The 20,467-nt window shown below is 39.1% G+C and overlaps 1 protein-coding gene across 1 annotated transcript in view; it reads left to right on the top strand.

Annotated features, from left to right (window-relative positions):
• Positions 1–20,467, top strand: part of SPOCK1 (SPARC (osteonectin), cwcv and kazal like domains proteoglycan 1) — a 272,090-nt gene that overhangs the window by 150,267 nt on the left and 101,356 nt on the right. The window contains exon 4 of the mRNA XM_066329062.1: positions 8,330–8,444. Coding sequence (XP_066185159.1) covers positions 8,330–8,444 — 115 coding nt within the window. The remainder of the gene's footprint in view (positions 1–8,329; positions 8,445–20,467) is intronic.

Here is a 20,467-nt window from a genome sequence, read left to right on the forward strand (position 1 = left end):
GCAACCTCGTCAGCCTTTCAGAGAATTCATAACCAGAATTTTTATTGCTTGCTTAGCTCTCTACAGTGCTGTGTTAGAAAAGAGTTGTAATTATGCATACTGAAATACTGATCTGTAAAAACCAGTTTGGTGCTTATTTTTTACTATTTGCTGATGGAATTAGTATTAACAGTGATGCCGTTTTTCTTCTGCATTACCTCTAAAAATAATCATTAAAAGATATGCATGTTGTTCATGTTTTGAAATGAGATTTAATGACAAAAAAGCTATTGAATAATAAAATTTGATTGGTTAAATATTTTCCTCTGTAAAAAAATACGGAGGAGTTCTCCATTGTTTCAATTATTTTTTTTCTAGTCATAGTTCACACTATTAAACTTCATTATAGCTTTTAATCAGAGTTGGGAAAGGGTTCAGTTACGAGTTAGCTATCTGAATTAAATCACAGCAAATTTTTATCCATTATATTACTCCTTCAGCTAAAGTATAAATTGCAACAATTTTGAAAGTATCACAGAAGTGTTTCACAACATACAATGCAATTTCTCTCCGAGTACGTTAAAATATATGTTTGTATTAATCTGAAATGGGAATGGTATATCTTTAATTATGCATGAATAATTTCAAATATTGTTTTCTGAAGAAGGTATAACCTGGTTTGTTTTCATTGGCCTTGGAGTTAAATAATTTGTATTAAATGAAATCCCACTAAATAAATTATAATTTACTCCAGTGTAACAGAAAGCAGAAATAATCTATGTCAGTTCACAGGAAAAATTATATCCAGCGTTTCAAACTTTCCATGGGATTGTTAAGTCCAAGCATTCAGAAATCTCAATGTTAAATTAAATATACTTTCTCCTCTTCATTTATTTATGATGATATGGAGTCTTTTGTATGGCTTTATTTATGACATTATTAAACCTTTCTAGTTTTATTTTCAGGATTTTCCTAGCAGCAAAGAGAATAAAATCATTCAGGCATTTGGAAAGAAACAGAGTTCTGTTCTGGCACAGGGATCTGGAGGTTTCAGGGGATCAGGCGGTGTCACAGGACCCAGTTCAGTGACAGATATGCAAGACACAGTCTCAGCTTCTTACAAAACTTAAATCTGGCTTGGAATCCTGTGGAAAGGTGTTACCAGCCAGCCCGATCCAGCAGTGCAGAGCTCCCAGTCTGTCTCTCTTTTCCTGACACTCATTTTCCAGGAAAATGAAGGTGGCAGTCAGAGGAGAGTGTTTCACTCCAAAGGGGCTGGCAAGGTACCCATGGGTCAGCAGAGGCTCTCCCAACCTGCCTGGACAGAGCAGGGAAAGGCCACAGTGCTGGACATCACTGGGACAGCCTGGGGACAGAGACTGGCTCCTCCCGGGGATGGGGAGGGGACACACAGAGCTGAGCAGGGGGAGGAAATGTCGCATTTAGCTCTGCTCCTGTGCTGAGGACCTCTTACAGCACATCCTGCAGAGCTGGGCACTCCCTGCAAGGCAGACACAGAGGTTTCAGCATTTCCTCCCGTTCCACCTGCTGAAGATCAGAGCAGTGTTTTGACGCTCTCCCTTCCATCCCAGCAAGTTTGAAGCTGGACCAGCTGGGGGTTTGGGGACTCTAAACCAGGAGCTGTAGAGGTGCTGTCATTAAACATTTGCCAAAGCCCTCTGAGTCCCAGAGAATGGGGTGATTTCTATGCCCCCACTACTTCCAGGAGTAAATAATTGAGTGTAACTTCTGACCAGTGCCTTTCTGTCAGGGGCCTTTTTAAAGTCTGTTTTTAAAGTCTTCAGCTCACTGGGATATGCAGAAACACAGCCTCAGGTATGACATGTGCAAGCACAAGTTATCCTGTAGTGGAAGTGCTTGGAGCTGAGGGGAGTTATCACACCCACCAGTGGAAACACAATTCCTAACTTCCAGTCCTGTCCTATTTCTCTTTTCTTTCCCCCACTTTTTTTTTTTTTTTTTTCCCACTGCATTGAATTTCTGTGTATTCGTCAAAAAATTTAATTTAAATACCAAGGGTTCTTATCCTTTGCTTCAGAAAGGAAATCTGCAGAGTCCTTTGAAGCATCTTCTGCCTTGGATGGCCCTCAGCAATGTCAGAAGCAATTATATGTCAGTTATAAAAAGTGATTTTTAAAGTGCCTGTAAAAATTAAAATAGATGTTTCTGTGCACTGTATCAGCATCTCCAGCCACTCGGATGTTAGAGTGTTCCAAAACAAAGCTGTACAAAAATATCACACAGGGATGGAGCAAATGCTGACAGTTTGAGATGTTATTGCCTAAGTGCCTTGGGAAATTCCATTTATTGAAAATAATTCACATACATGTTTGAAACATTCAGTAATTAATTTTCAGCTGAATTGATTTCTCTATCCAAACTGCTTTAAGGAGAGAGAGAGAGACCTAAATATCAGAGCTGGTGGTTGGAGGACATGTTCTCTCCTAAACTTGGGAGTGGGCTAACACAAATTTACTCCATAATGAAGCTGAATGATTTATGCCAGGATTTGCAGAAGCAGAATAAAACCATTGGTGTTATTTACATTTATACAGTGGGTGGGTCTTGTAATCTCTTGTTAAATGACACTTTGAAAGACCAGAATTACTAACAGTTTCAACTGTGAGAATAAGTGTTACAGCTCAGCTCCAACAAAGAACTAAGTCTTCTGAATGGCTGTAAAAGCCTGGAATTCCATCCACAGCTTCCTGGGACATCTTGTCCATTCCAGGGGGATGGAAGAGTCCACTTGCACTTGGATGGAGCCCCAGTGACAGTGTAACCCCAGCACATGAAGTGGTTCAAGTTTACCACCAGAGCACTGGAAACTTACGGTGCCTTCATAGAGAAGTGCTCTTTAAGTTAATCTGTGTTACCTTGTTCACCTTAGAAAAAATAGCATCAATTCATCATAAAGCTGATGAAGCCCTAACTCTGATGGGAAGGGTGTGGTGTACTTCAAATAACCAAAATGTGAAAGCCAAAAAAAAAGCTGGTCTTAGCCAGCATGTGTTGAAAACATGTCCTTTCCCTAGAAAAAATCAGGAGCAGCTTGTAGGAATTTTCATTATCATGTTTTAGCTGGCTTAGTGGCTCCTTCACATTTGCTCTATGATGGTTTTCATGGAAGCATGGAGTAAAATTCCCCCAAGGCACTACTCAGCTGCCTCAGTCACTTTCTCTTTGGTCCTCACTCTGCTGGCAGTGGACACACAAAGCTGATTTGAGACCTTCCCTCCCAGGTCTGAAGGCTGAAATTGGATGCCGTTTGAGCTTCATGCTGAGTGGGGAGGAAGAGTCAGAGCCTTCTGCCCACTGCCTGCTCATGTCCACAGATTTCCCATTCCTGCCTTTCCCTTCCCTACCCATTTCCTGGCCTCTACAGCCAGGACCTCTGCTTCCCTTCTGCCTGCTTGTGGAGTACAGCTGGAACCAAGCAACACGTAATGATGCTGAAATGCACACATATAATGTAATGCATCATTTAATTGAGAGACTTAGCTTTAGTATCAATCTTTGTTGTGTTAAAATACAGACTAGGATCTTTCCATTGAGGACAGCAGGACTTGTTTTCCGTTTCGTCACACCTCTCCCAGCAGATGTTCTTTCCTTGTGTAGTCAGAACAGTTCCGAGGGGATTGCATAAAAGCAACTGCTCTTGACATTGCATTATGGAGGAGTATTTTGTCATGGACTGATCATAGTAGTTATTGGCAGGCAATTTTAAAAACAACCCCCCCAATATTTACATAACACCATCTCTTTTTGATTGTGCAGTTCATTTCAGCTTCACTGAACAGCTACATTTTGAAAATACTCTCTTCCCCCTGAAGAATGGTCATAAAAAACAGAATCAAGCTCGTATATCTTTTTTTGAACTAGTTGTACAGTTTCTGCAGGATTACACATTCATTGCTGTGAGACACTGAAAGTGTTTATTTGTTATCACCCTTTTAAAGTCAGATGTGTGAAAAGCAAATTCTCCCTGTTGTGATTAACATGGTGACCCACTGGCACAACATATGGAGCTACATCCTTACAGAGCAACTTCCCCCTGTACTGCCATTGAGTGAACTAAGATTTTCCTGCAAGTCATAAGTCTTTTTTTTTATTGTGGCAATAAATAAGAACGTGAAATGTAATAGAAAAGTATCTCAGACACTGTTGGTAGGTCTTTGTCCAACACTGATTTATATTGCAAAGCCACAGCTCTGGTGGATGGTGCAAGGAGGGGAAAGTGTGTTCAGTCCTTAAGGGAAAGGTCTCTGTTCTGCTGTGTGGAGGTGGGACAGGAAGAGGTTTGGGATGCAGTTGGTGTTTGTAAACCTTTTGGTATTGGAAAGCAATGTCACCATATCATTAGGAGGCTTTTAGGAGGCTGATGCAGTACTGCAGTCCCTGGTGTTTACCAATTACTTTGGTCTCTCTCTGAGATTACAATAGAAGGTGTATAGTTTTAAGAGAGAACTTAGGTTGCCCTGCATATTAAAAGCTATTAAAAAAAAAAAAGACTGCTAAAGGACAGGAATTCTGCACCTCTATTCACTTCTTCCCTTGTACTGTCAGCTCAGAGACTTCTCAGCTCTGAGTACCAGTATGGATTCCCAGAAAGCAAATGTCAGCAGCAGAAACATCTGGATGTGAAGTGAGGAAGACTGAGATTCATGAGCCAAGATGAAATTTTCTAATTTCCCACATTTTTCCATAATAAGAATATTCTGAAAATTATTATACTGAGATGTCCACTACTACATTTCCATCAGCTGCCTCCTGGGATGGATCCTTCCGTTGGAGACCCAGTATCCATGGGAAATGCCCAAAAGAGGAAATCATGGAGCCTAGGTTCAAAAACTGATAGGTGGGCTGACTGAAATGGGTTTTCATCAAAGAATTTTTGTCCAATTGAAACATTTAATTCCATTACTGGCTGGATACATATCTCCCTACATAAATGTTGAATGAATGGTAAACTACTCTAAAGTAATTAATTACATCAGTTTCACCCTCAGACTCAGCCTAAAGAAAAAGTGGAAAAACACTCACATCTCAATGCCAGGCTTAAGTTATTTTTGTTATTATTGTGCAGACAGAGCTGAGTGCAGTCTCCCTGACATAGAGAAGGGATGGTTGTGGTTTTCCTTTCAAGCTGAGAAAGTAACATCTTCTTCTCACTTTATTTATATATTTGTACTTTCAGCTCTTCATTTTCAAAGAGTTCATACTCACTGCTTTAGGACAAAAAGGACTGTAATGACAAATATGGTTGTTATGTTTCATCTTATTCCCAAGGGTGTGTTCTTCTTCCAATGATGAGCATCTGCTCCTAGTCATGTAGAAATCTGATTAACAAAGCATGATCTTTGATTAGCATATTTCAGAAATTGTTTCTTATTACAAGCTCTCCTTAGGGCTTGTCTTGCTTAGCAGTAGAACAAACTTCTAAATGTATTTAACATGTTGAGGAACTTTTCAGACATATAAATCCATATAAATCCCTGATTTGAACTTTTATGTTCATGTGGGTCATGCATTCTGCATAAGTGGGAAAAAAAATCTCAAGAAATAACAATCCATATTGTGAGGTTTTTGCTGTCTTCTGAGGAAGTCCACAGTTTGGCTTGTATTTTATAAACTACTGTTTTGAACTGCACGTAAGGACTGTTTGTAATGAATAATAAATGATGTTTCTATGATGTGTTCCATTTAAGGACTTTCCTGAGGTTTTCCACCATGAATAAAATAATTCATCCAACACAATACATCAGTTGCTTTATTTTTTATTGTCAACATTAGTATTATTTTCAGATGGTAGAAGCAAGTCGCCAAGTTATAGGAAGTTGAGGCCTGGTTTGAAAGGCAATGATGGCTGGGATTTCCAACCACATCTTTTCCCACTGCTTTCCATCAAACTGATCATTATTCAACAGTGTCTTTTCTTTTTGGATAGACAATTTTTCAATTGCAAAATATTTGGAAGTTGTGTTACTTTTACCAGTAATGTATAGTGTGATGCTATTTCAGAATTGTGTGCATTTTTATTGCCTTAGAAGACCTAAATAGTTCCTAAAATGGATTCACTAATTGGAGTAAATTTTACAGGGGAAAAATGCTAAGTATTGTAGCTGTGCATGATGTCACATAGACCATGTGGGCCTAAATTTTGCTCCTTATTTCATGCCAAACTAGTATTGACTTTCCAGGCTAAACCTACATCCCCCCTCCTCAGGTTTTGGCTGGTAGAACACTGAGCACAAGGCCAGGCTGTGCTCACCAGCAGCCCAGTGCTCCTGGCAGCTCCTAGCCCTGGGCTCCCAGCCAGTTTGCACAGTGATTTTTTGTTGATGCAGCATTTTGCATCAAGGATGTGTCACCAGCAAAAGCAAGCAATGTGCATTGGGCTCCAGCAACAGAGCAAGGCCAGCTGCAAGCAAGCAAAAGTTCTGGTCATTAAATTTGTGTGTGGAAGTGACCTTTGAGTTACCTCAGCCACTGGAACCATGATGTGGTGACCCTGCACGCTCCACGTGGTGCTCACTCATTAAAGGTCTGCAGAAGGAAGGTGTTTCACTGGTCTGCAGTTTAAGAATATCCAGGTAGAAACAGCCAGCTCAGGAAACTGTGGCTGGCCATTTAAATCCCTGTCAAAAATCTGCCTCAGTCCTTGACTCAGTCTCCAGTAAGAGTGAAGTAAGAGGATTAAGGGGGTGTCTCTCACTCTCTGTGTCCTGGGAATGTCAAGGGCAGGGAATCCGATACTTCTCATCTGTCTGGCTTAAAAAAGACACCAAAAGTCAACAGCAAAACATCCCTGAAGAGCCTTGACAGCCTTTGGTCTTTCCAGTGGGACAGACCCTGGCTCCTCAACCACTGCCTGTGTATTTTCCTAATGGCAACACATTGAATATTGCTGCCTCATTGTTTATGGTGTAGGGAACAGATGGTCTTTTCTCCTTCCTTGTTCACTTCACCTCTTCTATCAGTTTTAATGGTTTAAAAGAAAAAAGCTTTTAACACTTTTGCTTTGTTTTTACGATTTCCCCGTCTTGCACCAAAGGCATTCCAGTAAATACATATGCACTAGTGAAGCTTAATTGCCCATCACAAATGTGCAATGGGTGTTAATGTGGCAGGAGCTTGTAGCTGTCGCTGTTTAACCCAGCACAGAACAGCTGCAACACTTCAGACCCGAAGGAAAACAGAAGAATCTTCTGCTTGTTGGAAACATATTTGCTCTCAGAGAAATCTGGTACATAGCAAACTGAAACTTCTTCTACTTCAAATAGTCTCCTTTGCAAGTTTCTCTTATTATTCAGTAGAAATGGGAAATGGTTACCATAAAGGGTAAGAGCTTTATACCATCCCCAAAATGAAACCAAGAGTTGCCCATTTCCATGAATATGAGAAGGAATGGGAGAGGGAAAATGGGATTTAGGGACATTGAAGAGGAACAGAAAATCAAATCCATGGCAACAGAATGTCCAAAAAGAGCTTCTCTAAAAATCACTTCTTAAACAAGACTGAAATTTCTCTGTGTGAGTGGTAAGGCAGAGACTTACCTTCTGATGTGTTCACATAACCATATTTTGAATACCTGTAATTCATCTTGGCAGAAAATGTCCAATTGCTGATTTTTAGGAACCTTCTTTTGTAGAAGAATAAATTTAGACAGGTACCTTTCAAATGGGACAAGAGTGTGGACATATTTGCTCTGAGATGGCAACTCATCATACTGTCTAATCCCAACTCTGACAGCAGTGCTGGTGGTGCAGGTTGTTGTATGAAAGCCAGGATTATTTTGTTGTTATTACTGCTCTTTTACTCAAGCATTTTAAATACAGGGGATGCTTAGCTGTAAAAGTTAAAAATAATCCCTAAAAGTATTATGCCTGTTTTACAGCATCTGTGAAATTAAATTTATTAGAAATCTGCATTATAATATATTAGTTTTTAGTTAGCTTCTAAAATACTGGTCATTTTGTTATTTGAGTACATTTTATCCAAACATGGCTTTTCTGTGAGATAAACAGCGTGATATAGATTATTAAACTAGAACTTCATCCCAAAGTCTCATGTCTAACATTAATGTGAATGCCAGTTAGGCTCAGATCACTGTTCAGTAATCAGTCCTCAAGCTCTCCATCTGTCTTTCTGTGTAAACTTCTCTATTTCACATGCAGTCTGAGAACAGCAGCACATATTATAACATACCAAGGTATTTGTTCATTCACGTGTGGGAGCATTCGTTCTGATCAGTTGTCCTCTGCCTGCCAAGACAGACCTCTGCATGCACTTCTCACTTTCTTTTTTTAATATGTTTGATGTTTTGCAGCCCTTGATCCATCCAAGGATCCCTGCCTGAAGGTGAAGTGCAGCCCCCACAAAGTGTGTGTCACCCACGACTACGAGACGGCGATCTGCGTGAGCCGCAAGCAGCTGGTGCACAGGTGAGGAAACTTCCCTTACCTGAGGCTTTGTGTCTGCCACACACATCCTGTGTGGGAGAGGAAATAAAATGAGAAAATTCAAAATTAATATTTAAACCCCCATAATTTTACAACATTCCTTTCATTTCTGTTAAAAATACTCAAACAGAAGTTTTATATTTATAACTGAGGCTATTTAAAAAAGATGACCCAGAACATGCTGAATCCTGTGGTGTGGATTGCATAATTCTCTCTCAGTTCTGGGAGGGATTTTCCTCCCCCCAGAGAGAAGTAATTATGCATATTTTAAAAACTGAAAACATGAAATATGAAAACACTGCCAGAGATATCTACAGTTCTGGTGTCTTAATTGGAAGTAATTAATGGCAGATTGATAAAGATTTTTTTAAGAAATATATCAAACCTCTGCTTAAATTTGCTAAAGAGCTGAAAAGAGTTGGTGGAATTTTATAGAGCAACTGCTTGAGAAGTCACATAACTAGAGGAATCTCCAGATCAGATTGCTAAATGACTGAATTAAGAGCAAATGAACTAGCTAATATATTACAAGGCCAGGATATTCAAATTAGACCACAGAACTCCACAGAGGGAAGCTACAAATAAAAGAAGAAAAGCCAACTGATCATGGGTTGAGATGTGCTACAACCTAGAATTGAGAAATTAACAAAAAAATACTGAGGAAAAACCTAATTTTGCCCTATTTTGGAATGAGAACTAGTAGAACCAGTGGGGAAACTAGAGTTGAGTATCTCCAGAGCACAGGTAAAGACTCAGAATTAAACGGGAGGAATCAGCCCTGCCAGCAGATATATAACAGAATAAATTGTGTACTGCTGTAATGAGCAACTCTGAATGCTTGGTCTGCACTTTAAGGAAAATGCATTGTCTCACTTTCATTATGTTTGAGTGATAAATCTGGGGACTGCTCTTCAGTTTCTCTCTCTAGTAGACAAGAAAAAATTTGCCTGTAACATAGCTCAGGTCCCCAAATGTTGTCAGCCAGTGTTGTAGTTCAACAACTGTTTCAGCCAAACTAAATTCAAGATGATCTGATTCCAATGTACTACATCTCATCTTATCTCACTGTCACCTGGTTGAGAAAGCTAATCCTGTAAGAAAAAATTGTCTTTGACTGATAATACAAAATTAATGGTGTAATGTGCATAAGGCAGTGTGTTCAATGTTTGGTTTTCAGTATGGAATGATCCCTGGAAGGAAGTTAGGAGTCTGCTACGTGCAGTACTGACATTCTAATGATATTTTCGGCATTACGTAGCTTATATTTTCTATTTAGGATGGGTTGAAACTTGCTTTAAATCCTTGCATTATATACTACTCCTTGTGATATACAGACATAGATGTTGAGCCAAATGCTTTCTGAACTATTTCCAGTATTCAATGTCTCCAAAGTAGTCAAAATGTTCAGAGGAATGGTGCAGAGGAACTGAATATCCTTTCTTTGCAGAAACCAGGCTGTGTTTCATGTGATCTCTCTATGATTCCTCCACTGCCTGCAGCTGTTTCAGCAAACCTTTGAGTAGCACTGTGACTATGGAGATGAATTGAAAAGTATTGAAAACTTACTTTGAAAATTCTCCAAACAATTTCCAGCAAGTTTTGCAATGCTGAAAGAGCCACTGCTGATGTGTGACAGTGGCACACACAGCCCCACAGTGGTTTTATTCTCCAGGTACCCAGCTACCCTGGCCTCAGAGGGCAGATAGGTCAAGGAGGGAATAGCCAGGGCAAATTGACTGTTGATGTGAATCAGTGGAGTGACACCCCCTGAAAGTGTTCCTCTTTAGTCCCACAGCATTCTGTTTTTCCTGTGCCTGACCTCAATACTGCTGTATATCTTACTCCAGTCATATTAAATGCTGTGTTAATCAGGAGTAAACACATTAAAAGGGGTGGAGTTGCACCTATTTAAACTAGCAAAAAGCTGAATATATTGGTGTGGGCACGTGTAGTAACAATTACCAAATAACACGGTGCTGTTGTGATTGTTTTGCACATCCATGGTGCTGTTGGGTGTGCTCAGGAGGATTTTCCATTTCATGCATCATTATCAACTTGCTGCAGTGCCTTTACACAGTATGTAGGCTCAGCAAAAAGTAATCAAGAGCAACACCTTTGTTGTTGCTGAGCCTCCCAGACAGAGCTGTGCTGGTTTGTGTCACCCAGTGCCTGGCTGGCTGGAGAGCTGTGGTTTTCCAGCCATAGGCTGTTGCAAACTCTGAAATCACCAGTGCCAGCACAATGCCATTCCCATTTCATCTCCTTTCTGCAGGAATGCCTGCTTTTTAAACCACTGCAGGAGCTCAGTAGCAGTGTAGAAAATTGAGTTGCATGGAAATGTGTTATTTAATCTACTCAGACCCTGCCCCTGGGGCAGTCTGGCCTCTCCTGTTCAGCATCTGCAGCCTCCTCCTTCTCTGCTCCCCCTCCACAGTCAGCTCGTGAGCAGCCCTGGGTCTTGAATCATGGAATGGTTTGGGATGGAAGGGATCTTAAAGATCATCTAATTCCAACCCTCTGCCCTTTGGATCTACTGATACAATCAGTTGGTTCCCCAATTAACCTTGCTGTGTTCATAGATTTTTTTTTTCCATTCTCTTACTCCTTTTCATTCTGATTCTGAAAACAATAATGCTTTTCATTTGGTTATTATGTACAATTCAGGGAAAAGGGCATAGCCCAAAGGGAACTTTGCAAAACAGAATCATTTGGATTCCTGCTGGTACATTTATCCATGTTAAGTATTTGTGTTTTATTTGTATGTATTTTCTTGAAGGGCCTATCACAAGCAGAAAGATGGGAGAACCCAGACAACAACAGGGGAAAACCACTGGGTAGTTTATTCATTTTTTCTCTTTCTCTATGGGTATTAACCAACTCATTTTTCTAGTAATCTGTTAGTACTGAAGAAATTAAAGCATAAGATGTCTGAGAGGTATTTCAGACAGATAATAGAGTTTTGTGAGCACACCCTCTAAGGCTTTACAGTACAAATCAGCACATTTAGACAAAAGGCAAGACTGAGTTGTAATTGAAGAATGTGAAAAAGATAAATTTGGAGGTGCCTTCTTAAATGCTTAATAGTCCTTGTACTAATGATAGAGTCTTATGAAATCTTTTGGGTGGATTAAAACTCGTTTCAATTTGGACATCTATGAGGAAAAGTCTTTATTAGTTCAGTTTTGCATGAAATGCACTAGTTAATATCTCTCAAAGTTGTCTCATGCATTCTCAGTCCCATAATACTTTAAGCCATTTGTCTCTGCTGGTGCTGATAGTGCTGATAGGATGGGAAGGAGAGATGTCACTCTTGGGCTCTTTTCAAAAGAACAGAATGAGAAGAGAGGATTGATGTGAAAATAATGGACACATTACCACGTCTAAGATTTACAGCTTTGCTCAGTCCATTTGACCAGCAATGACCAATTAGTTCATCACTGCCATTTAAGTCACTCACAAAGATAATCACGCATCTCTGCTTCTTTGCTGTGTCATAGAAATCCAGCCATTTACTCACTATTTCCTCAGTACTTTTAAGGATAATGCTGCTGACAAAAGAGTCTACTACTGAGTTTCTCGCTTGTTGGGTTTTTTTGGGGTTTTTTTAAGATCTGGACAAGTTCCCAGATAAAACATCTGTTCTTCTAAATTACACGTCAAAACCTCAGTCTGATCAGCATGGCAATGTTGGCAATTACACTTATCCACAAGGAGCAGACAAATCTCCCTCTTTTTCTTTACAGATCCTGCAGCTGATACACCATTTCTGGTTAGGAAGGACCCTGTTCAAAACAAGTCAAGTAAAACATCCCCATATGTGAAACAGAGCATTTTTGTAGCATTGCTCTGGTTTGCCAGTGAGTGCTTTAAACTGCATCCAAAAGGGGGAGGCAAAGCAATCACTGCCAGGACATCAGTGACCCACCTGCTTTGGAGAACTGCTGGGAGCATTGCAGAAAAATCTCTGACCACAGCAAATGCACTTTTAGGGATTTGCTGAAAAATTGTGCACATAAGCAAGGATTTGAAACAGTGCTATTCCTCAATGTCTATGATTACATCAACAAGCACCTGCTAAAAGGTGCCAAAATAGGGCCTATAAACCCAAGCCTGTTGTTTTTCTGTTCCCTCTGATCTGTGTCTGCCTGTTTTCTCTTGTTTGCTTCACTGCTAAATGCTGATGAGGGGTTGGCACAACACCAGGGACTCCTCTGGGGGTTACAGATTCCTGTGCTGAAAACCCAACTCCCACGTTCCCAGTGCCCAGACTGATGCCATGGAGGGCTTGGTCCTAAGCTCCTTTAATTCTGCCTGATTTCTGTGGTAATGTTTATCAAAGCCTGAGTAGGTGAGAAATCCATAGGATTGGGTGATGATTAATTATCTTTGGATTAACTAATACCATCAGTTAGTTCCCCAGTTAACCTTGCTGTGCTCATAGCTCTTTTCTATTCTCTTGCTCCTTTTAGCTCTGACTCAGAAAATAATTGTTGTTCATTTGTGTATTATGTACAGTTTAGGGAGGAAAAAAGCATAGCTCAAAGGGTGCTTTACATGAATCATAGAATTACAGAATCACAGGATATGCTGAGTTGGAACGAATCCATCAAGAACATCAAGTCCAATTCCCCACCCTGCACAGGACATCCCAAAAATCCCACCATGTCCTGCAGAGAATTGTCCAAATACTCCTTTAATTCCATCAGGCTTAGTGCTGTGACCACTTCCCTGGAGAGCCTGTTCCAGTGCCCAAACTTTTCCTGATACCCAACCTAAACCTTATAAATACCATAATTATTTTTCACATCTCCAGTCGTCTTGGTAAATTTTGAGATGAATTCACAGTTATGAGTTCATTTTTACGGTAGATTTGTTTATAAGCATCTAATAAATTCTTTTGCTGATAAATGTTTTCAGAATTAAGGGAAGAAAACTGCACAGTTCAGAGTCAAAAGAAAATCTTTGACCATTGTTTTATTATAAAAGAAAGCCATTTTGAATAGGTTGGATTTTTTTTCCAAGTAACAATACAACATTTACACGTCTGCAAACTGATTTGAAGTCTCTAAATCTGACTTTTCCTAGGGAATAAAAAAAAAGAAAAATAATGCTTTCATGAAAAACCTTTAACCTAGCTCTAGTGCTGAGTATTGATTAATCTACTGGCATAGATTTTTGCTTCAGAAGAAAGAGCATTGAAATATTTGATTAAACACACAATCACAAGACCAAACAGATTGCAATAAGGTTTTGTCAAACAAAGCTGTTGTACTGGGAAATCACCAGAATTGAGGCTTCTTATTCCCAAGGATAGCTCTGATAGAATCTTGGAGAGTTACTTTAATCCTCAGTGAATAAAAGTTCTAGACATGAACAGGATTGAGTAAATGTTTGTTGTTTGGAGGGTTTTTTCCTAAGTTGTTAACTGTAGTGCATTACTCTGTAAAGACTGTTATTCTTACTAATATCCAATCCCTCACGGTACATTGCACAGTTTAACTGTGGCTCATGCTGTTTGGCCAGAAAGAGAAATGAGAAGCAGGAAAATCAAGGAGAGAGGGGCCTTTGAGGTCACAGCCAAGTGCAGTAGCTAATGTGATGTGTGCAAGTCCTTGGAGAAAACTTGAAAGCTTTTAAAAGACTTTAATTTCCAGATTGTCTGACAACAAAGGTACCTCTACTAAAGTGCAAGAGCTTGGGATTTTGCAACAGACAAGTAACAGACACATGGAAATAAGGAATGTTTGTTTTGTTACGGAGCCCAAGTTGCCTTTTAGAAACAGAGAGCACATGTTGTGATGTGCCATCAATCTATAAGTGCACAAGGGGACCACTGACTGTTAAGAGAGAACAGCATAAGAGTCTGGCACTATCCTTTATTCCCCAATACAGTTATTTCTGAAATTTTGATTATGAAAATTATGATCTAAGCATGAACTCCCAAAGGTTAATAGCTTTTCTTCCAAGACAGCCTCCATCAGTAACTGCCCGGGATTCAGTCCAAGGATGCTTGAATATTGGAACAGCACTCACTGGTTTTAAAAGCAGATATTACTCTACTGAACAGGATCATTTGTAAACTGTAGGTCTCCCTCTCAAAGTGGTCCATTTCTCAGTTTCAGCTCTGCCTACATTAAGTTGCTTTTAACTGAAGAGACCATGTGGAGAGGCTGTGGAGGGACCGGCTTTCATCTGGCAAGATGATTTGAGCTCATTCAGTTCCAAGCCTTGAGTGACCTACTTGCTGCCAGGGCTTTCTGCACAAAAATCCTCCAGTTGATTACTTTCTGGAGGCAGCTGGCTATGGTCTGTTCTCTCAACAGATGAGAATTCACGTTCCTTTTAGGCTGCTTTCTGGCTTTCCCAAGCTCTAGGTATGGTATTCACTTCAGTGTATTTGAAAACTCAGAGGTAAAAAAATGACCCCTGAACAATTCACAGACTTAGGAAAGATCCTTCCTTGACTTTAAGTACTGCAGTCATCCTTACAGCTGAATTCAGATTGGATTACTGACTCAAAGCAAAAGGAGCCCAAATTTTTACACCGTGCATTTGGGTATTTCCATGGATTTCCAAACTTCTACAGAAAAACGTACATATGAAAAACGGTGGTCAGGCAGAGCACAGACATCTCCCATGGGAATTGCACAAGGTTGTCACCAACAGCCTGGACTTTCTGCATCCCAAGGCCAGTTAGCCCCTCTGCTTGTCTCCCCACAGAACTGCTTCATGCTCCATCAACTGTAGACCTCATTAGACTAGTGCAAGGTGATGGGCTCTTCCTGGACATGAGTGATTTTTGAAATATATGGTAATGCACAGCTCTTTTACAACAGATTTTAGAGTGCATCCTCCTCCCTGTCTGCACTGGCCATGCCAGCAGATAAACTTGTTCTTGCTGTCAGCAGGGGATTTAGGGTATTTTACTCACAGCCACCAAGCACCAGGCTGTGGGTGAACATCTCACTGCTGAGGTCATTGGCTTTTACCCTGCAGCTCCTGTCTCACTTTCACTGTGCTCTGCTTTACCCTGAGGCTGCTGCAAGCACAAAGGAAACACAATGAGTATTGAGACAATCTCCTGCTTTTAGACAGGTTTCAGAGCCCTCACTGAAACCACCTTAATAATTCTGGGTACCTTTGCTATCATCAGAACACTTTTATATTGAACAGAATGAGAAAATAACTTCTTTATTTCTGCACTTTAATTAACGTTTATAAATAGTTTTTGCATTTAAAGATACTATTATTGAATGGATTGAATACATCTTTGTAATATTCCCACTCTTAATATTTCTAGTTGTATGCTTTTAGCAATATATAAAAATGGACTAGAAGTGACTTCTTGGATCATTAAGTCTAATCCCTCTGCAAAAGCATAAAATAAACTTTTTCATAAGCCTATCAAGTTCTGTCTTAAAGATAATAAGGTTTTTTGCCTCCTGTATGCCATTTGGATAAAACCTGAACATCTAAACCTTTCTTGTTGGAAAGCTGCTAATATGTGGCCTAAGTTTATTCAAATCCAGCTAAAACTTCTGGAGTTTTCCTAAATGGCTCCTCAGTTTTTATTTTGAAATAATGACCTGTCACAGTATTGGACACACAAAGGACAAGGCAGGTAGCAGAAAGTCAGGCAGGAAAGTTTTATTTTAGTATTTTTAACTCTATTTATACACACTTTTACAGAAGGTAAAATATTGGCTACACAGGCAGCCACCTCCTCGACCTTGTAGGTGAACATTACCATTAATCATATTTCTCCTCCCAGAGGAGAAATAAGTAAACAAAGTAGATAATTTTAAATATATATATATAGTTTGCATGAAGCTGCATGAGAATCTTGACTACAAAAATTCAAACACTCAAAAGGCAAGAAAACTTAGGGCGACAATTACCTCCTATGGTTTTGCTATATTTTGCAAATGTTCATAGTCTTTTCTTATAAATTAAGCTCTCTTAAAAAGACATTTCTCTTGCCTGTTTCAGTTTTCCTTTGTAGCAGAGATCACTGGATTTGGCTGCTTAGATCAGTAAAGAAAGAAACCCAAAATTATCACTATGTCTTCTTGCTGTTTAAACTATTTTTAGATCTTTGGTTTTGCAGCGACTTCGAGTCATCAAAAAATACGTTAATTTTAATCTTTATTTCTTAAATTAATTCCCTTTTTAAGATGGCTGTTCTATCCATGCCTGTTTCAACCTGAATGATCCTTCCATCAGCCCTGGTGGAATATGTGCAGCTTGGAAGTCTTTATTCCAGGTGGAGTTTCACCTGAGCTTTCTGGAGAACAGTTCTGGCTTTGGTGCCTTGTGATCTCTAAATTGATGTATACTGTAAATACATGTGCAGTTTGCTGCTTTAAGCACTCCTGCATAACATTCTATATTTGTTACATCCTTAATAGAAACATACACTAATTACTTTTCTCTGTAATGTCAAACATTTTTTTATTAACAGGATAACAAAAAGGGGGCCGGGGGAGAGTTTGAAATAAATGCCATACTTAGTTTAGCATTACATATAAACTATATATAAAAGGCAGTGCTTAGAGATCTGAGCTATGACTAATACATAAGCTAATGTATAAAGATGGAAAATGCATGTCAGAAAGTTAATGTGTGAGTTTAAGTTTGTGCAGCAGATTCATGGGAAACACAAGCCAGCAGGAAAACTTAAATATAGGAAAGGTAAAATAAGGGCAACATCATGTTTGTTCTTCAACAGTTTTACTGTCTCAGTGGGTTCTCTTGGAGACTGAAGAATTGGTCATATATAAACCTCTCGACATAGCTCTCACCAGCTTTTTAAAAGCCACCATCCAAAGCTCAGTTGGCATCCAAAAGTTCCTGTTCCCCTCGGGATATCTGGAAGAAGGCAGAGTTAAAAGTTCAGTCACCTCCTCCATGACATTTTTCTGTCTCTGACTTCTGGATTTGGAACTCTTGATAGCATAAGGGATGTTGGGTTTTTTTGTTGTTTGCAAAGCTCCTCTTGCTCACTTTAAAGTGAGCAAGAGATGAAAACATTAATTGATATAAATGTCATCTGCTTGGCAAATGTCTCAAGATTTGCCAATGAATGAATAGTGAACAAATGAATAAAATTGGAAGGGATTCACTGCCACTGAATCCTCATTCTCTAAGAAGCTGTTAGGCTTTGCATATGGAGCAGCCTCATAATTCTTGGATTTTCAGTGTTTTTTCAATCAATCTGCATACATCATAATCACTAAAATAAAAATACAAATAGGTTGGTAGAAGAGGGTGTGGGATCCAGGAGGGCAGTTCCACTCTCTGGATTCCTGTCAGCAGCAGTACATTTGACCATTGGCCCTGGTGCTCACATGGGTGTATTTTTACTTGAGCTGTTGTCTGACTTTTTCTCTGACTACATTAATCCTAACACAACTTGGAACCTGCAGTATTTTCGGGTTTACCACAGCCCAGTAAGTTTAAGATGTATTTCCTGATTCACCTTCGTGATTTTATAAAAATCTCAACCATGGAATTGCTGGAAGCAAATTTGTGATAATATTTAATATGTGCCTGTATTTTTGCTTTTTATCCCTATCTTAAATCTGTTGAGTAATCCAGTCAGTCATAAATTACTCTTTAATGTTCACAAATGACCTCCAATGCACCAAAAATTATTCTGTGCTTATACAATAATCTGTTTACTGGAAATTCTAAATTTATTGCTGGTTTTTGCTGTAGAAGCCTCAGGACATGAATGTGTTCAGTAGAAGTCTTTTTAGTGCTAATAAAAGCCATGCTTTTGTGAGACTGGGACTGATGTTTACAGTAAAGGAATTTTATTAAAGTTTTTCTTCAATTTCCAGCATCCTGTTATATTGGAAAAAATGTTACACATGCAGCATTTAAAATCTTGCATTTTGGTAAATGGCATTATACATTCCAATTGCAGTCAATAGTAATATTACAAACACTACACTTTGTATGAAATTTGTAAATTAGGCCTTAAAAATATTGCATTTCATTTGATGCTGGCCAGTTGGCTGCTTTTTCCAACCACGTGTCTTCTGTGTGATGGAGACTCAACACCCACAGCTCTTAAACCAACTAATAACGGATCTTTATTGTTTGCAAAACAGTTCTTTATTTTACCTTTGCACTGCTGAGATTTGCCAGTTATTGCTTCTAAAGCCTTTCCCTGGCAGTGAACTGGTTTCCCTGGCACCAATACCAACAGGCTGAAACTCTGATCACTTGGGTCAGACCCTTCCACATCTCTGCCCTTGACTTTTCTCAGCTTCCTCCCCACGTGTAGAGCTCTGCTGGGGGGAAGCTTTGGAGGAGCCAAAGCTGAGAGTGGTTTCCAGCAGAGTTCTGCTAAATCTCACATCTCCTTCAGCATCCTTCATTTCAGGCACAAAACTTCACTGGGAAAAATGATGAAACCATATCCAAGACCACCCTAAGGAATTGATCAACAAGCTTTCATTTTTGAGTTAAAGCTTGCAAAAAACTTACACTGTGAAGACATTTCCGCAGAGGTTTGCCAGTTCCAAACTAGATTAACAACAAAGACATGAATGTCAGCTAAAATATGAAATTGAAAAAGATAGTCTTTGGTGTTTGATCCCTTTCAGAGCCATGCAGTTCCATCTAATGGCACTCTTTTGAAAAAAATAGGACATAAAAACAATAAAAAGGAGCCTCTTGCATCAATCATTTTCTTATTGGGTGCCTGTTATGTTATCAAAAATAACTTCTAATCTATTACTTCCTGTTTCTCTAATATTTCAATATCTATCATTCTCTTTTTATTAGCAAGCTTATGATTGCCTCCTTGGTGCTCTGCCAGAGCTCATCAAGAGTTCTACCTACAGATTTTCAGTTTAGTCATTTTGTATCAGATTAGTTCAACCAGTGAACCACAGATGACATTATTTATGGACATGAGCCACCAAAGTACAGTCTGTTCAAAGCTCTGTACGTAGGTAGTACTAAACATGATTAGAAATCAACCCCAAATATTTTGCTTCTTTCAGTGTGCTTGCTCAGGCATCACTGTCCTACTCCCATATCACATATAGAAAGGTGATGCTGAGCCATTCATCTTTTAGGCACAAAGATAAATACTTTAGCACACTTCGGAAAGGATATTGTTTCTATCTCAAGGTTTAAAGCAGTCAGGTAATGTATGGTAATTTAATTCCCATGAGCATCTTCTACATCTTGAGAGGTGGGGCAGAAAAAACCATGGGCATGAGGAAGACATTCCTGCTCCTTGCAGGGCATTGGACTCGATGATGTTTTAAAGGTCCCTTCCAACTGAAACTATTCCATGATGTCTTTGATCTGTATATACATTCTAAGCTGCTTAACCAGCTACAGCATAGGGCTGTCAAAAATAAATAAATTTTAAAAATATCATTATAGATTCCATTACATTAATGGAGCATAATTATCAGGAAACATTTCTACAAATTTGTGTTATTAAATCTTTGGGAAATAGCAGGGGCAGGAAGATTAACAGGTTTTCAAATTAGTTAAGAGCAAATTATCAAGCCTTCATTTTGTTATCAGTTATTGCGTTTATGTTCTCTACTTTCACAATGAAATCCTAAAAGATTCACTGCAAGTAAATACAGAATGTTCAGTAACTGCAATTTAAGAAAAATAAAATTCTGGCGCATTCCACAGAGTTATTTCCTTCTCTAACTAGTGGTTTAAAAAAAAAGAGACAGAATCTTGCACTGCAGTCAGTGTAAAATTGCCACCTCTATGAAATCAAATATTGCAATTAGATAAAGTACTTTAAACTGTGGGAGTTTTATTGTTCTTGGATTAGCTCTTAACTTTGTAGAATTATCTGTGTAGCTTTTGCTCAGTTTGCACTTGACTCCCTGCTGAGATTTTTTTAACATTTGAACATTTTGAGAAAGTGGAAATAGAAATAAGTTCAAAATGAAAACAAGCTTTCAGCTCTAAGCATGGAGTAGATGTGTTCTGGAGTCTTCTGACCAAATGGTTTTCCT

The sequence above is a fragment of the Sylvia atricapilla genome, chromosome 14 (assembly GCF_009819655.1).
Source record: "Sylvia atricapilla isolate bSylAtr1 chromosome 14, bSylAtr1.pri, whole genome shotgun sequence".
Taxonomy (NCBI): Eukaryota; Metazoa; Chordata; class Aves; order Passeriformes; family Sylviidae; genus Sylvia; species Sylvia atricapilla.